Raw genomic sequence first — 12,399 nt, forward strand, 5'->3', positions numbered from 1 at the left:
GTTTTAAACACTGAGTGTGCCGAGAACTCTCAGCTTGTTAAATGCACTTCGCTTCCTTATCACTGTAGAAAGGTACTGAATATCTGTCTTTTCTTTCAGTCAAACGCTTCAGAGAACCAAAGCATGAAAGACGTCCTTGGAGGATATGGTGCGTATTTAAATATTAACTCATTCCTAGAATGCTTTTGACTTTTTGGGGGGTGGCATGGAATGTGAGCAATTATACATAACATAAAGTGTTGAAATCCATTAGTCCAGTTAATCATCAGGAACTGTGTATAATATGAAAGCACTTCTGTTTCTCCAGATAACTGTTGAGCCCACTATAGGGCTAGTGACAGCCAGATGGTAGCGATTCTGTCATAACTCTGCTGTCTAGTTTTAGGAGGTGGAAGATGATACAGATGTATCAGTCCGTGCTGCAGGCTTTGTTAGTTATGTCTGCCTGTTGTTGGACTATATTAAATCTTTGGATTCTCTATGCATAAGCAAAAAAAATAATCTAAATGTGGAGATAAGTCAGATGTACCATGTAGGTGCCCCTGTCCCCAAAACTAGTCTTTCTTAGTCCCAGGATGACCTTGCGGCAGCAGTTTTTCCTTCACAGAAATGGTGGTTAAAGCTTCAGACATAGCTTCCAAAGACAAAACTCCAAGAAAAGAAATCACTTACAGGGAGACAGCCAGCTCCTCAGGACAACGTAATGCCCTCAGGAAGCCATCTTTCTTGCACCTGTCCTAACAATATCTACTTTCCCTCCAGAGGAAACTTGCGATAAATCTCTGTGATAAAGGCCCCTTAATAAAATTATAAGCATATTCTTGATTGATCTTCAGTGCATTATTTCTCAGTGTTGATAATTTGTTTTTATTTTCCACCAGTCGGTTTCTCTCAAGTCTGGGTATCTAGCTTAGGTGGGGGGGCCTGGGGGAATGTGGAGTTGGGTTTTACACACAATCCCCTTTGGCAGCTCCTACTTTGCCCTGATTTTAGGAAATGATTTTCAAGCCTCAGTTGCAGGTTTGGTCTGGATAATCTCTAAGGTCTGTTCCAGCCCTGAGACCCATGCCTGTGTGCCCCTTTATCACCCCTGTCAGTGGCCTGGCCCAATTCTGAATGCCCAGCCTGGGAGGCCAAGAGAGGTGACCACAATCCAAAGGTTCCTCGACCACAGACTGTGAGTGGTCCCCAGGTGTTCATGGCTGAGGAGAAACTGAGGGCCCACATTATCTCCACAGTGCTCCTGCCACCTGTCCCAAAGACTACCAACTTTGTTTTTTCTTTTCTGAAACTTCTGTCCTCTAGTCCAAGGGTTGGCAAGCTATAGCCCACAGGCCCAATCTGACTGCTGTCTGTCTCCATAAATAAAGTGTCAGTGGGTTGCTAGTGACTGGCTGCTCTTACAGTGCAGCAGCAGAGTGCGTCGTTGCTACAGAGGACGATGGCCCGCAGCCTAAAACATCTACTCTCAGACCCTTTACAGAAAAGTTTGTCTGCCCCAAATGAGCCCGTTGTTTAAGCGGCAGCAGCTGAAGGTTGTTCAGGGTTCCAGAGGCAGTGCTGGATGAGTGCAAGTCTCGTTAAACTTGCACATCATTCAGCTTGTGTGTGAAGTCGGTTGGGAGCTCTTTAAAGTAGAGGCACCTCAGACCCCATCCAAAGCTGTGTTCAAGCATTTTGTTTTGAAGTAACAAAAATGAAAAAGTGAGGGCTTCCCTGGTGGCGCAGTAGTTGAGTCCGCCTGCCGATGCAGGGGACACGGGTTCGTACCCCAGTCCGGGAAGATCCCACATGCCGCGGAGCGGCTGGGCCCGTGAGCCATGGCCACTGAGCCTGCGCGTCCGGAGCCTGTGCTCCGCAACGGGAGAGGCCACAACAGTGAGAGGCCCGCGTACCGCAAAAGAAAAAAGAAAAAGAAAAAGTGAAAACACATTTTAAACGTGTTTCGTGTGTTTAAATCTGTGTTATTAATCAGTGGCCTTTCAGGGATGCAGTGTTACGGTTTTGAAAGGGGGCTGAAACTCCAAGCCTGAGTTAGTCCCAACGCCCCAGGAAGAGGTGACGAGTAACTGGAAGTTTGGGGTCTCCCCAGTGGCTTTTTTCTTTTTTTCCTGTTTTAGACTTATCATTTTCCCCAAATTGGTTATTACCCTCCTGTCAGAGTGATAACAAGTGCTGATTCTATTTTGTACAGGTTTTTAGACACTTCCAAACAAGCCATAGGAATGCTGTTCATCCACTTTGCAAATGTATACCTAGCAGATCTCACTGAAGAGGACCCTTGTTCACTGTAAGTGGCCCATATTTGAGTGCAAACATCACCTGCCCCTCCATGCCTTGCTTTCTGCTGCCAGTCATGTTCCCTCTAGCTTGGGGAGGGGGCAACTCCCCTTCGTCTCTGTGCTCATCTGAGAGATTGTTGTGTGCGTGCTGGGTGTTAAGGTTTTGCCCAGTGACAGTTGCCCTGTGCTCTGGCTTTCTGCTAATCAACCTCAGTTCTGTCCCTTGGCCTTCTAGTGCCCTTATGTCTCCCAGTTTCCAAGCAGCCCCTGGCAAAGCAGCATAATGCCCCGAAGGAGTGTCTGTGCTGGAGCAGTACACACAGGGGCTTCTCTGTGGTGTCAGCCATTCAGGGTCAAAGCCATTGTTGACCATTTGTTGACCATCATTGACCTCTTTGACCTGAAGACCGTGGGTGGTTCTGCCTTGTCAGTGCAGTCAGTGTGCCTTCCACACAGCCCCCAAAGCTGTCTGCCTGAAACCCCAGTTGGGCCATGATGCCTGTCCTCCTTGCGGACAGCACCCGAACAGTGCCACTCTTAGCAGATGGAGTGGAAGAGGCTGCTCCCCTTCCCTATCCTGGCTCCATCTGCTGCCCTCCTCGCTCAGACTTAGTGCTCCAGCCATGCTGGGCTGCTCCCGGTGGCCCTCAACCCCACCGGCTGTCTCCTGCTTCTCTGCCTTTGCTCGCACTGCCCTCTGCCTGGAATGCCCCCCAGCCCTGCCGTGCCTCTGAGGGAGAGTGGGGTGGAGGGCTGGTGAGTCCCTTGCCAAGAGGTTCAGTGTATATTTAAGACCATTTGGACTGGAAGGTTCCTTTAAGCTTCTCTTGTTTGGTGACAGTGTGTAGTTTTGAGATTTAGTTCAGGTCCCGATTCAGAAGGAGGTTGTAAAGTCTTCCCTCCCCAGGGTTTTTTACCTTAAGACCTGGATAGGTTGTAACCTGTTAGGGTATAGTCCCACAGCAGGGGACCGGAAGGGCGATCCTCCCATAGGGGAGTTGGTTAGGAAAGGGCCTTGTCCTTCTAACCCTTGAGCCCAGCAGCAAGCTTGTGTCATCCTCTGGTGGAGTTTCTTGGTTGGCCGGGATATGCTGAGAGCCAGCTGCTCACCCTGGAGGCACTGGGGTGAGGAACCCTGTCTCCTGGTGCCGCCTTGGTCACTGGTGGACTTTGACAAACTGAATCACAGCCGGGATGGAGAAGGGACTGCTGACAGATGTCGAGTGCTTAGCCAGAGGAGAAAAGGCCCAAAATGGAGTTAGGTGTGGTGAAAAGAGCCCTTGAATGGGAGGCCAATCAGCAGGAAGGCAGCTCAACTTCCCTGAGCCTCTGTTTCCTCATCCAGATCCCCAGGATCACCATGAAGATTTCATGAGATGATGAGTACATGCAACGTTGGAAGTCATAGAGACACTTGCCAATGAAGATGTTAATAGCTCAATCAAAGGATATTGTCATTAAAACATAGGAAAGACACGTGAGCTCCAGCAGTCGGTTGAAGAGCTGTTGAGGGGAGACTAGGCAGACAGAGCAGGCCTTGCCCCACAGAGTGGAGAGGTCCTGGCCTGTGGAAGAGCAAGTGCTGCAGCAGGTTCCATTCCAGCCCCATCATCCGTGAATAGCCCTGTGACTTTTTTCAAATGGGGAAAGGGTTGGGCTGGACCTGGAGCATCTTGGTACTCTACAGACCTAGAAGGGAAGCCAATCAGTTCAGGGAGAGGAGAAATGTACAAACAGAGGAGGGTGAACAACTTCCTGTGGCTGCAGGGGTGCCCCATGCTGGGGATACTGCTCTGGGTGGGAGTTTGGCTTTTGTGACATCCGAGGGGCTATGATTCTAACAGCACATTTGTGTAGCACTTAATACGTGGCAGGCACTGTTCACGTATGTTGACTTCTTTGATCCTCGTAACAGCCCGGCAATATAGATACTTGGATTATCCTCATTTACAGTTAGAGAACTGAGGCACAGAGAGATTTATATAACTTAATTGAGTTTACACAGCTCAAGAGTGATGGAGCGGGGATTTGAACCCAGCCAGTCTGGCTCCGGGACCCACAGGATACCCTGTTGGCTGCCGGTCTCACCTGTGTTGAATATAGAGTCTAGAGCTTTCTGTCTTTATTCCTAAGGCCTGGGACACAGTAAACTCGAATCAATGTTTGGTGAGGGATGAATGAACTAATGCATGCATGTGTATCAGGTTCTCTTGATATTTTCAGGATGGGTCCCAGATGTCAGAACCACTTGAAACCAATGCAGTTTAAGCACCTGAGAGCAGCTTTAGCCTAGGGCCAGAGCTCAGCTGTGAACTTGGAGAAACTGCCTGGGAAGCAGTCGCTATGCCTTCTCTGGTCTGTGGTCTGAGAGTGACCCCTTGTGATTTTAAAGAGGAAGGGCAGGCAGGAAGAAAAGGCCGTCCCCTCCCTCTGGTTTTCTCACCACTCCAGGGCACACGCAGCCGCCCCCTTCCCCCTTCAGCACATGCTCCCTCAGGTTTCAGAGTGCTGTGCATGTCACTGAGGCCGCTGAGGCTGGGCCTTGGGGTTGGGGCCACGGGCCTGCATAAAACGTCTCAAGCCTGAGCAACTCAGCAGTGCCGCAGTTGTTCTGTGGTATCCAGAGCTTCCCTAGGGGGGTTTCCTAGCCTTGTGGCATCTAGAGGGCTAGCACCTGACCCCGTGACTGCTTGTCTCCTGCTTTGTCTGGAGAGCTGCAGCCTGTGTTCAGGGCCCTCGAGGGAAGGCCAGTGAGCCAGGGGCCTTTCCTTGGTGAGGGAAGGAGTGTGTCGGACAGATGAAAACAGACCCCACAAGAACGAGAGGTCAGGGTGGGCATGCTCCTCTGACCCTCCTCTCCTTCCTCCATCATCTTGCCTTTTCCATGGGGGGTTAAGCTCTCTCTTTAGAAATACTTACTCGTGCTTGCTTCCATGGCAGGCTCTGAAGCACAGGGGTGAGCAGGGGCCACGTGGCCCTGCCCTCTTTGGTCTAGGAAACCCCGGGGGCCATTTCCTGAACTGCTCTGCTGCAGCAGCACTGTCTCGGGGCCTTGGGAGGGCTGGGCCTCCAGGGAGTGAACAGTTAGGGCACAAATTATTTTTATCGATTAAGTTCTGTTTTGCTACCGGCTTCCTTGGCTGCTTCCAGGCACTCTGTCCCAGTCTTCATTTGGCAGGAACACTTGAGGGCTTTCGACTTTCTTGCTCGCTCCTCCACCCACTTTGAGAGGTGCACTGTCCCGGGGCATGAGGCCTTCCTGGGCTCCCGGAGGTGAGCCCTGCAGCCTCTTGCACAGGCACACTGGAGGCTCCCACCTCCCAGAACAGGACCAAACAGTGCTGGGTCCCCAGCCTTGACCTTGGCCCTGGAAGCACGTGGGCCCAGCTCCCTGGGTGGTGTTTCCTGATGGTGCCACTGTGCCCTCTCCTCACAGGTACCTCATCAACTTCCTCCTGGACGCCACCGTGGGCATGCTGCTCATCTACATGGGCGTGCGCGCCGTCAGCGTCTTGGTGGAGTGGCAGCAGTGGGAGTCCCTGCGTTTTGGCGAATATGGTAACGTACCACGGATGCTAGACAGGGCTGTGGAGGGGGCTTCCTGGAGGGGGCTCTGCTCCTTGCCCCGTACAGCCCTCCAGGCCAGTGGGTTCGGAGAAGGTTCAAGAGCTGGTGGCTGTGTCCTCTGTGTGGTGGAGAGGCTTGTTCTGGAGCCTGAGCTCCAACCTCCTGCCACATGCCCGAGGCAGGTGGGTGCCTGCTTCGCTGCCTAGGCTCCTAGGAGACAGGAGACACGCTAGAGGCAGGGAGGGGCACAGCCCTCACCTGCAGGGCTGTAAGGCCACCTCACTCTGCCACACTTCCCACCAGGCTCATACCACCTGCCCACCTCGCTAGAGAGATGGGAGGCGGCTCTCAGTTTGGGAGTTGCCAAACTCCCAACTGCATGTCTGTGCTTGTCCTGTCACTGGGCCATTCCACTACTGGGGCTCACCAGGTCAGGACTGGAGTGTCCATCCCCCCACCCTGGGGCCAAGTCACCTTGCTGACCGTGGGCTGCCCCCACCCCAGCATCTGGCATGTACGGTCACCAGGGACACCAGATGAATCCTCAACTCACAGAGACACAGCTTGAAACAGGTGACCTAGGGATGCTGGCCCAGCTTTGACTCACTCCATCTTGTCATACCCCATGGAATACAGCCTGGGCAGGAAGCTGCCTTCATGCTGGCTCCGGGCACAAATTCAGTGCCTTTTACTTGGTACCCCCAGAGAAGCAGCTGGATGTGCCCTCAACGGGGCTGCTGGTGAGAGGGGTTTCTTTGGGCCTTGCCCCGCTCTGGGGATTTAGCTGTCTCCCACCTTCACAACAGGCCTTGCTGTCTGGAGCCAGGAGCTCCCATTCATGGGAACAACATCAGTGGAGTCTTTGCCATGAGAGGGTTACGTGGGACAAAAAGGAGGGATTCTGAAATGGAACGACCGTGGGATTCTGGATCCCACTCTCCTTTCCTGGTCACACCTCCCAAAGAGCTCATGGCTGTGGCCGCTCACTCCTACATGGCTGAAGACTCACAAGGGACTGACATTTAAAAGGGGAGCTGGTTCGTGGAGCTGGCTGTGAGTGCCTTGGGTATTTCTAGAAATCTTAAGTAATTGTTTGTCTCCATTGACGGGAGATGAGCTCAGGGGAGGGCTTTTCTTAGCCTTGTTACTTGATGCCTGATGAGTCACTGACTTAAGATAGTGTCCGACACACAGCGTGTGCCCCTGTGTCTCCAGGGAAGGCTGCAGAGAAGCTCCAAGTCATTGACTCCTCAACTTGGAGGATGGAAATGGACCACAGCACACATGGACCAAAGCAACATCATCCTCATTTATAGGATAGGCATCCACAGGGGTTGAGTGACACAGGAAGCTCACCCAGACAGTGCACAGCTTGGAGGGCCTCTTGGCTACTACACTGAGATATGCAATCCTCCCACCATCTCCAAGAGCAGTGCTCATAGCTTCTTCTTTGCTGTTAAGATCCCTTCTGGAAGGCAGGGCTCTCGACTCAACTGTAGCTGAGCAGTGCTACGAAAGAGCCACTCATAGCCAGTCATGCTGCTCAGTGACCTGGGAGTGGAGGCCAAGTCTGGTCCTGATACGCTGGACATTATGGTACCACCTATTCCCAGCGTGTTTTGTTTGCATCCTTAAGAGAGACTGAAAGGAAGAAGGCAGTGGTTGTTTAAACCTCTTGTTTCCATGCCACCCTCCTCCACCCACTTAGCCTGCCTCAGCCCCTGCCCTTGGGTCATCCCACCCCTGCCTTTGTGAACCAGAGTCTTCAAGCCAGGGTGTTTCCACGTGAAGCTGCCCTTTATCGAGGACCATCTGGGTCCTCCCTCCCCAGGCTGAGGAAGGATAGTGGATGTCAGTTACCTGGTTTCTATTTCTGTCAATTTCTATTGTTTTCTTCTTGCAGCTGTAACAAATTACCACAAAACTAGTGGCTTAAAACAACACAAATTTATTATCTTACTGTCTGTAGTTCAGAAGTCCGACATGGGTCTCATGGACTAAAACCAGGGTGTCAGCAGGACTGGTTCCTTCTGGAGTCTCTAAGGGGAGAATCGGTTTTCTTGTCTTTTCCACATTCTGGAGGCTACCTACATTCCTTGGCTCATGACCCCTTCCTCCATTTTCAGGGCCAGCAGATGCAGGTTGAGTTCTTCTCATATCATATCACTCTGACCTTCCCCCACCTCCTTCCACTCTAAAGTGCCCTTGTGATTACATTGGGCCCACCTGGATAGGCCAGGATGCTTTCTCTTAGTCAGCTGATCAGCAGCCTTAATCCACTTGCAGCCTTGAGCCTCTGCCACGGTAGCTCCATAGTCACGGGTTCTGGGGATTAGGTTGTGGACACTATTCTACCTATTGCACCTGTTACCGGCCCATCCACTTGAGGCAGTAGTTCCAGGTAGGCCACAGAGCTCTCTTCTCAGGTGAGAGAAGAAAAGGGGCTTGTTTTCTAGCTGTTTCCATGGTCCCTAGAAGAGAAGGTGAACTTGCTAACAAGAACATGGTCCGTGGGGAATAGACCACACAGCCCTGAGGGGCGAGACAGGGTCCAGGGAGGACGTGGTGTCTGCAGTCTGAAGACCAGGCTGCTCTTCCTTAGGCAGAAGCCCTGAAAACGAGGTCTCTGTCCTTTGGGCACCAGTGGTGTGTGGGCTTTGCTGCCCGCCCCTGTCCTTGTGCTCCCTCCAGAGGCCTCTCTAGGTACAGACGTGTTCCGTCCTTTTGGTCCCATCCATCCCTGTGATTTATCCTGAGGAAAGAATCCAACAAAAACAAAACACCCACGCACCTCAGTGTGTCCAGTGTGGTAAAAAGCAGAGCACACGAGAATGCCTGGCTTGTCTGTCCTTAAAAGACGAGGCTGTGGACAGACTCTCAAATGAAACAAATCAGAAAAACCAGCGCATGTGCACTCACTCCAGCTGTGGCTACGAGGGCTGGCTGCTTGGAGGAAACGGTGTGTGAGAGTGGGGTCACATGTGACTTTTTACTTTTTTTTTCCACCATGTATTTATTTATCTGTTTGTTTGTTTATTTATTTTTGACTGTGTTGGGTCTTCGTTGCTGTGCACGGGCTTTCTCTAGTTGCGGCGAGTGGGGGCTACTCTTCGTTGTGGTGCACGGGCTTCTTGTTGTGGAGGCTTCTCTTGTTGCGGAGCATGGGTTCTAGGCACGTGGGCTTCAGTAGTTGTGGCGCACAGGCTCAGTAGTTGTGGCTTGCGGGCTCTAGAGCACAGGCTCAGTAGTTGTGGTGCACGGGCTTAGTTGCTCCATGGCCTATGGGATCTTCCTGGACCAGGGCTCGAATCCGTGTCCCCTGCATTGGCAGGCAGATTCTTAACCACTGTGCCACCAGGGAAGTCCTCACCATGTTTTTAGACTTTCTTACTCAAGCATCTACATGAAAAACAGAGGCAGCTACCTCTAAGTTGTGGCTCTGAAACTCAGAGCAGTGGAATTCAGGAGGCAGTGTGAGGCCCCCTGAGAAGGGAAAGCATCTTCTTTTTCTGTCAGCCACTTAAAACTTGGAGCAAATGGAGTGAGCATGCTCTGAGCAAGTATATTTTCTTTTGATATTAAATGTTAACTCGTTGTGTTGACTTTTAAACACACTAGTCCCAATTCAGACTAGATTGGGATTCAGTCCCAATCCTACCAAGTGCTTCTGTCTGACTGTCCCCCGTTTCACTTAAGCAGTTTTTAACAAGTATTTTCAGCTGCTGTTTTTGAGGACTTTCCTCAATAACGTCAGGTAGTTTACCAGAAGGATTACAAAACTCCATTAAAAATCTGGTTAGGAGGGCTTCCCTGGTGGCGCAGTGGTTGGGAGTCCGCCTGCCGATGCAGGGGACGCGGGTTCGTGCCCCGGTCCGGGAGGATCCCGCATGCCGCGGAGCGGCTGGGCCCGTGAGCCATGGCCGCTGAGCCTGCGCGTCCGGAGCCTGTGCTCCGCAACGGGAGAGGCTGCAGCGGTGGGAGGCCCGCGTACCACGGAGAAAAGAAGAAAAAAAAAAAAATCTGGTTAGGAGAGATTGCACTTCTGAAGTGGCTTTTTGGCTCAAATGTGAAAGTAAATAGGACACCGCAGAAGAGGCAGTGACGTCTTTCTGCATGTTTTCTGTGCACTTCTCCAGAGGTTTTCCAGAAAAGGGAATGGCCTGGGGTTGTGTCCATTACAGCTGCCAGAAGGTGTCCACTGGGTTTCCACCACATACAGCTGGCAAGGCTGCGGGCCTCCGGCACCCATGCTGGAGAGGGATTGCTACAGAAACTGCAGAATCAAATGAGAAGCCGGATGTTCCTCTGGAGGCCAGATTCTCCTCACAGCCTGGATTGGGGCCTTTGTCTCCCCTGCAGTGTTACTCTCTAGCCCCCTCCGGGCCAACGTGGTCACACAGCTCCGGCAGGGCTTCCAGAGTGGCCCCTGGCGGCATCCCCCCACCCCCCACTCTCCCCTGGGTCTCCCGCTCTGGAGGCGTTTGTGGCTCCCCAGGAACTCACCCATCCCATGGGTTCTGCCTGTCACTGAGGATGTAGGATGTTCCCTGGAGGGATCCTCCACCCTTGATCAAGTCCCTTTTGAAACTTTCTGGAGGCACTGAGTGTCCCCCAGTGCAGACTGTTGTATTCCTGTGATTCCTGTGCTGTTTCTCAAGCACAGTGACCAATGGGATCACAGACGGACCTTTGTCACAGCCCCTCCTCACCTTGGAGGTTCCTCTCTTTTCTTCCATGTCCCCAGCCCAAGGTGTTCTGGGGTGCTCCCCTAGACAGAATCTGAATTTCCCCAGAGTCAGGTTTCTGCTTTCAGGGCTGAGGGCAACAGGAATGGCCGGGAGAGTGGGCCGGGGGTAGGAGACAAACAGAGAGGTCATTTGCTGCCTTCATGATTCAAACCCTCAGCCCGCTCATGGACGGGGGAAAGATGGGTAGCACTACAGCCACTGGAAAAATCAACAACGGATAATAATAGCAGTCTTGCTTAACACAGCCTCTGCTGCCAGTGGACAAAAAGAGCCAGCTTTTCTGAGCTCCAGCAATGGGCACTTACTAACTTTAGTGCTTTGTAATTATATCTTGGGCTGTCTTGAAAGAAAGGCCACTTTGGTATCTCCAAATTAGGAATTCTCTGATTTTGTTTTTTAACACCTACATTTGTTTGTTCGGCCGAGCTGATTCTTGGCGCTCTGGAGGGCTCATTCAGGGGCTCTGGGGTGGGGTGGGGTGTGAGGGCTCACAGGAGCTGTGGGCAGTGGGGGGGCGGGGCATTGGTGTCTGCGCCCCGCGTGACCAAGCCCGCTCTCCCTGCAGGAGACCCTCTGCAGTGCGGAGCCTGGGTTGGACAGTGTGCCCTTTACATCGTGATCATGATTTTTGAAAAATCTGTCGTCTTCATTGTCCTCCTCATACTTCAGTGGAAGAAGGTTTGCCTCTTGTTCCGTTCTTTACCAGCTCCTCGAGACGCTAAGCAAGACAGTACTCCCCCACCCCAGCCCTATTGGGAAACCAAATTGCTTGTTGTTGTTTTTTTTTTAACTCCATGAATGCACCTGGATTGGTTTTGATGGGGCAGCTCCTGGCTACCTATCAAGAGCAGTAACTTGTCAGTTTTTTACGTAGCATCCTTCCACTTCGGCCATACACGTCTGCTCTAGATTAAGCCTTGGAACATATAAAGCCCATGAAAATACAGTCCCCACCCTGGGCTTGCTTACGGTGGTCGGTTAACTGTAAGTGTTGTCAGCGGGTGTTCTCTACATTTGCAGGTGCTTCCTCATACACCTCTCTTGGCCAGTGGTTTAACCGAGCCTTTTGGTGCCACAGGCAGTGTGGCTGGTCACAGGTTCCCATGGTTCCTAACCCTGCCCTCTGGCCCCAGGGCTGTGCAGTTAAGCTTCCACTGCCCACAGGAAACCAGCCAAAGAGACTATGGGGACAAGTAACTCAGATCTTGGCCTGCTTTGGTTTTATTTGTGGCTGAGATTTATTTTTTTAAGAAAATAAACCAAGGCTTTTGGGAGCTGTTGCCCTTGAGGAGGCGGTTGGGGTGCAGGGTTTCTGTTAGAAAGTGGTTAGCGCCTCATTGCTAGTAGCTGTGATGAGCGCCCACCAACCTCCTCCTCTCCTCACACTCTCCAGCCTCACCCCGTGCCTGCTTCGTAAAGTGCTTCCCGCCCCACCCCTGTCACCCGTCCCTGCGTCGTTTTGCCTCTCAAGCACTAACTGCTCCCAGTGGTCTCCAAGGGCGTCAGTCCCTTGTTAGCAGTCAGGTCTGGGGACTGTGCGGCCCTGGATGTGAGGTGCTGTTCTCTTCAGGGCTCTGGGGGGAGTGTCTAAGGTAAGCCCCCTCGCAAGGCCTCGTGGGTGATTTCCAGTACCGCATCACCCCCCCACTCCCCCACCCCCACCCCGAACTTTCTCTGGGGTCTCCCCCACCCTCACTGAGTCTACTTCTCTTTACAGGTGGCCCTGTTGAATCCCATTGAAAACCCAGACCTGAAGCTGGCCATCGTCATGCTGATCGTCCCCTTCTTTGTCAATGTCAGTG

At 52.2% G+C, this 12,399-nt stretch overlaps 1 protein-coding gene across 6 annotated transcripts in view; it reads left to right on the top strand.

The window, feature by feature from the left end:
* LOC309814153 (store-operated calcium entry regulator STIMATE) overlaps positions 1–12,399 on the top strand; it is a 56,383-nt gene that overhangs the window by 37,344 nt on the left and 6,640 nt on the right. For all 6 annotated transcript variants that reach the window (XR_014295627.1, XR_014295628.1, XM_082639621.1 and 3 more), the window contains exons 2-6: positions 100–148; positions 2,195–2,290; positions 5,719–5,840; positions 11,163–11,275; positions 12,315–12,392. Coding sequence is in view for 4 of the 6 variants with exons in the window: in XM_082639621.1 (XP_082495747.1) it covers positions 100–148; positions 2,195–2,290; positions 5,719–5,840; positions 11,163–11,275; positions 12,315–12,392 (458 nt within the window). In the remaining 2 variants the exon portion in view is untranslated. The remainder of the gene's footprint in view (positions 1–99; positions 149–2,194; positions 2,291–5,718; positions 5,841–11,162; positions 11,276–12,314; positions 12,393–12,399) is intronic.

Source organism: Mesoplodon mirus (genome assembly GCF_964341445.2).
Source record: "Mesoplodon mirus genome assembly, chromosome: 12".
NCBI lineage: Eukaryota > Metazoa > Chordata > Mammalia > Artiodactyla > Ziphiidae > Mesoplodon > Mesoplodon mirus.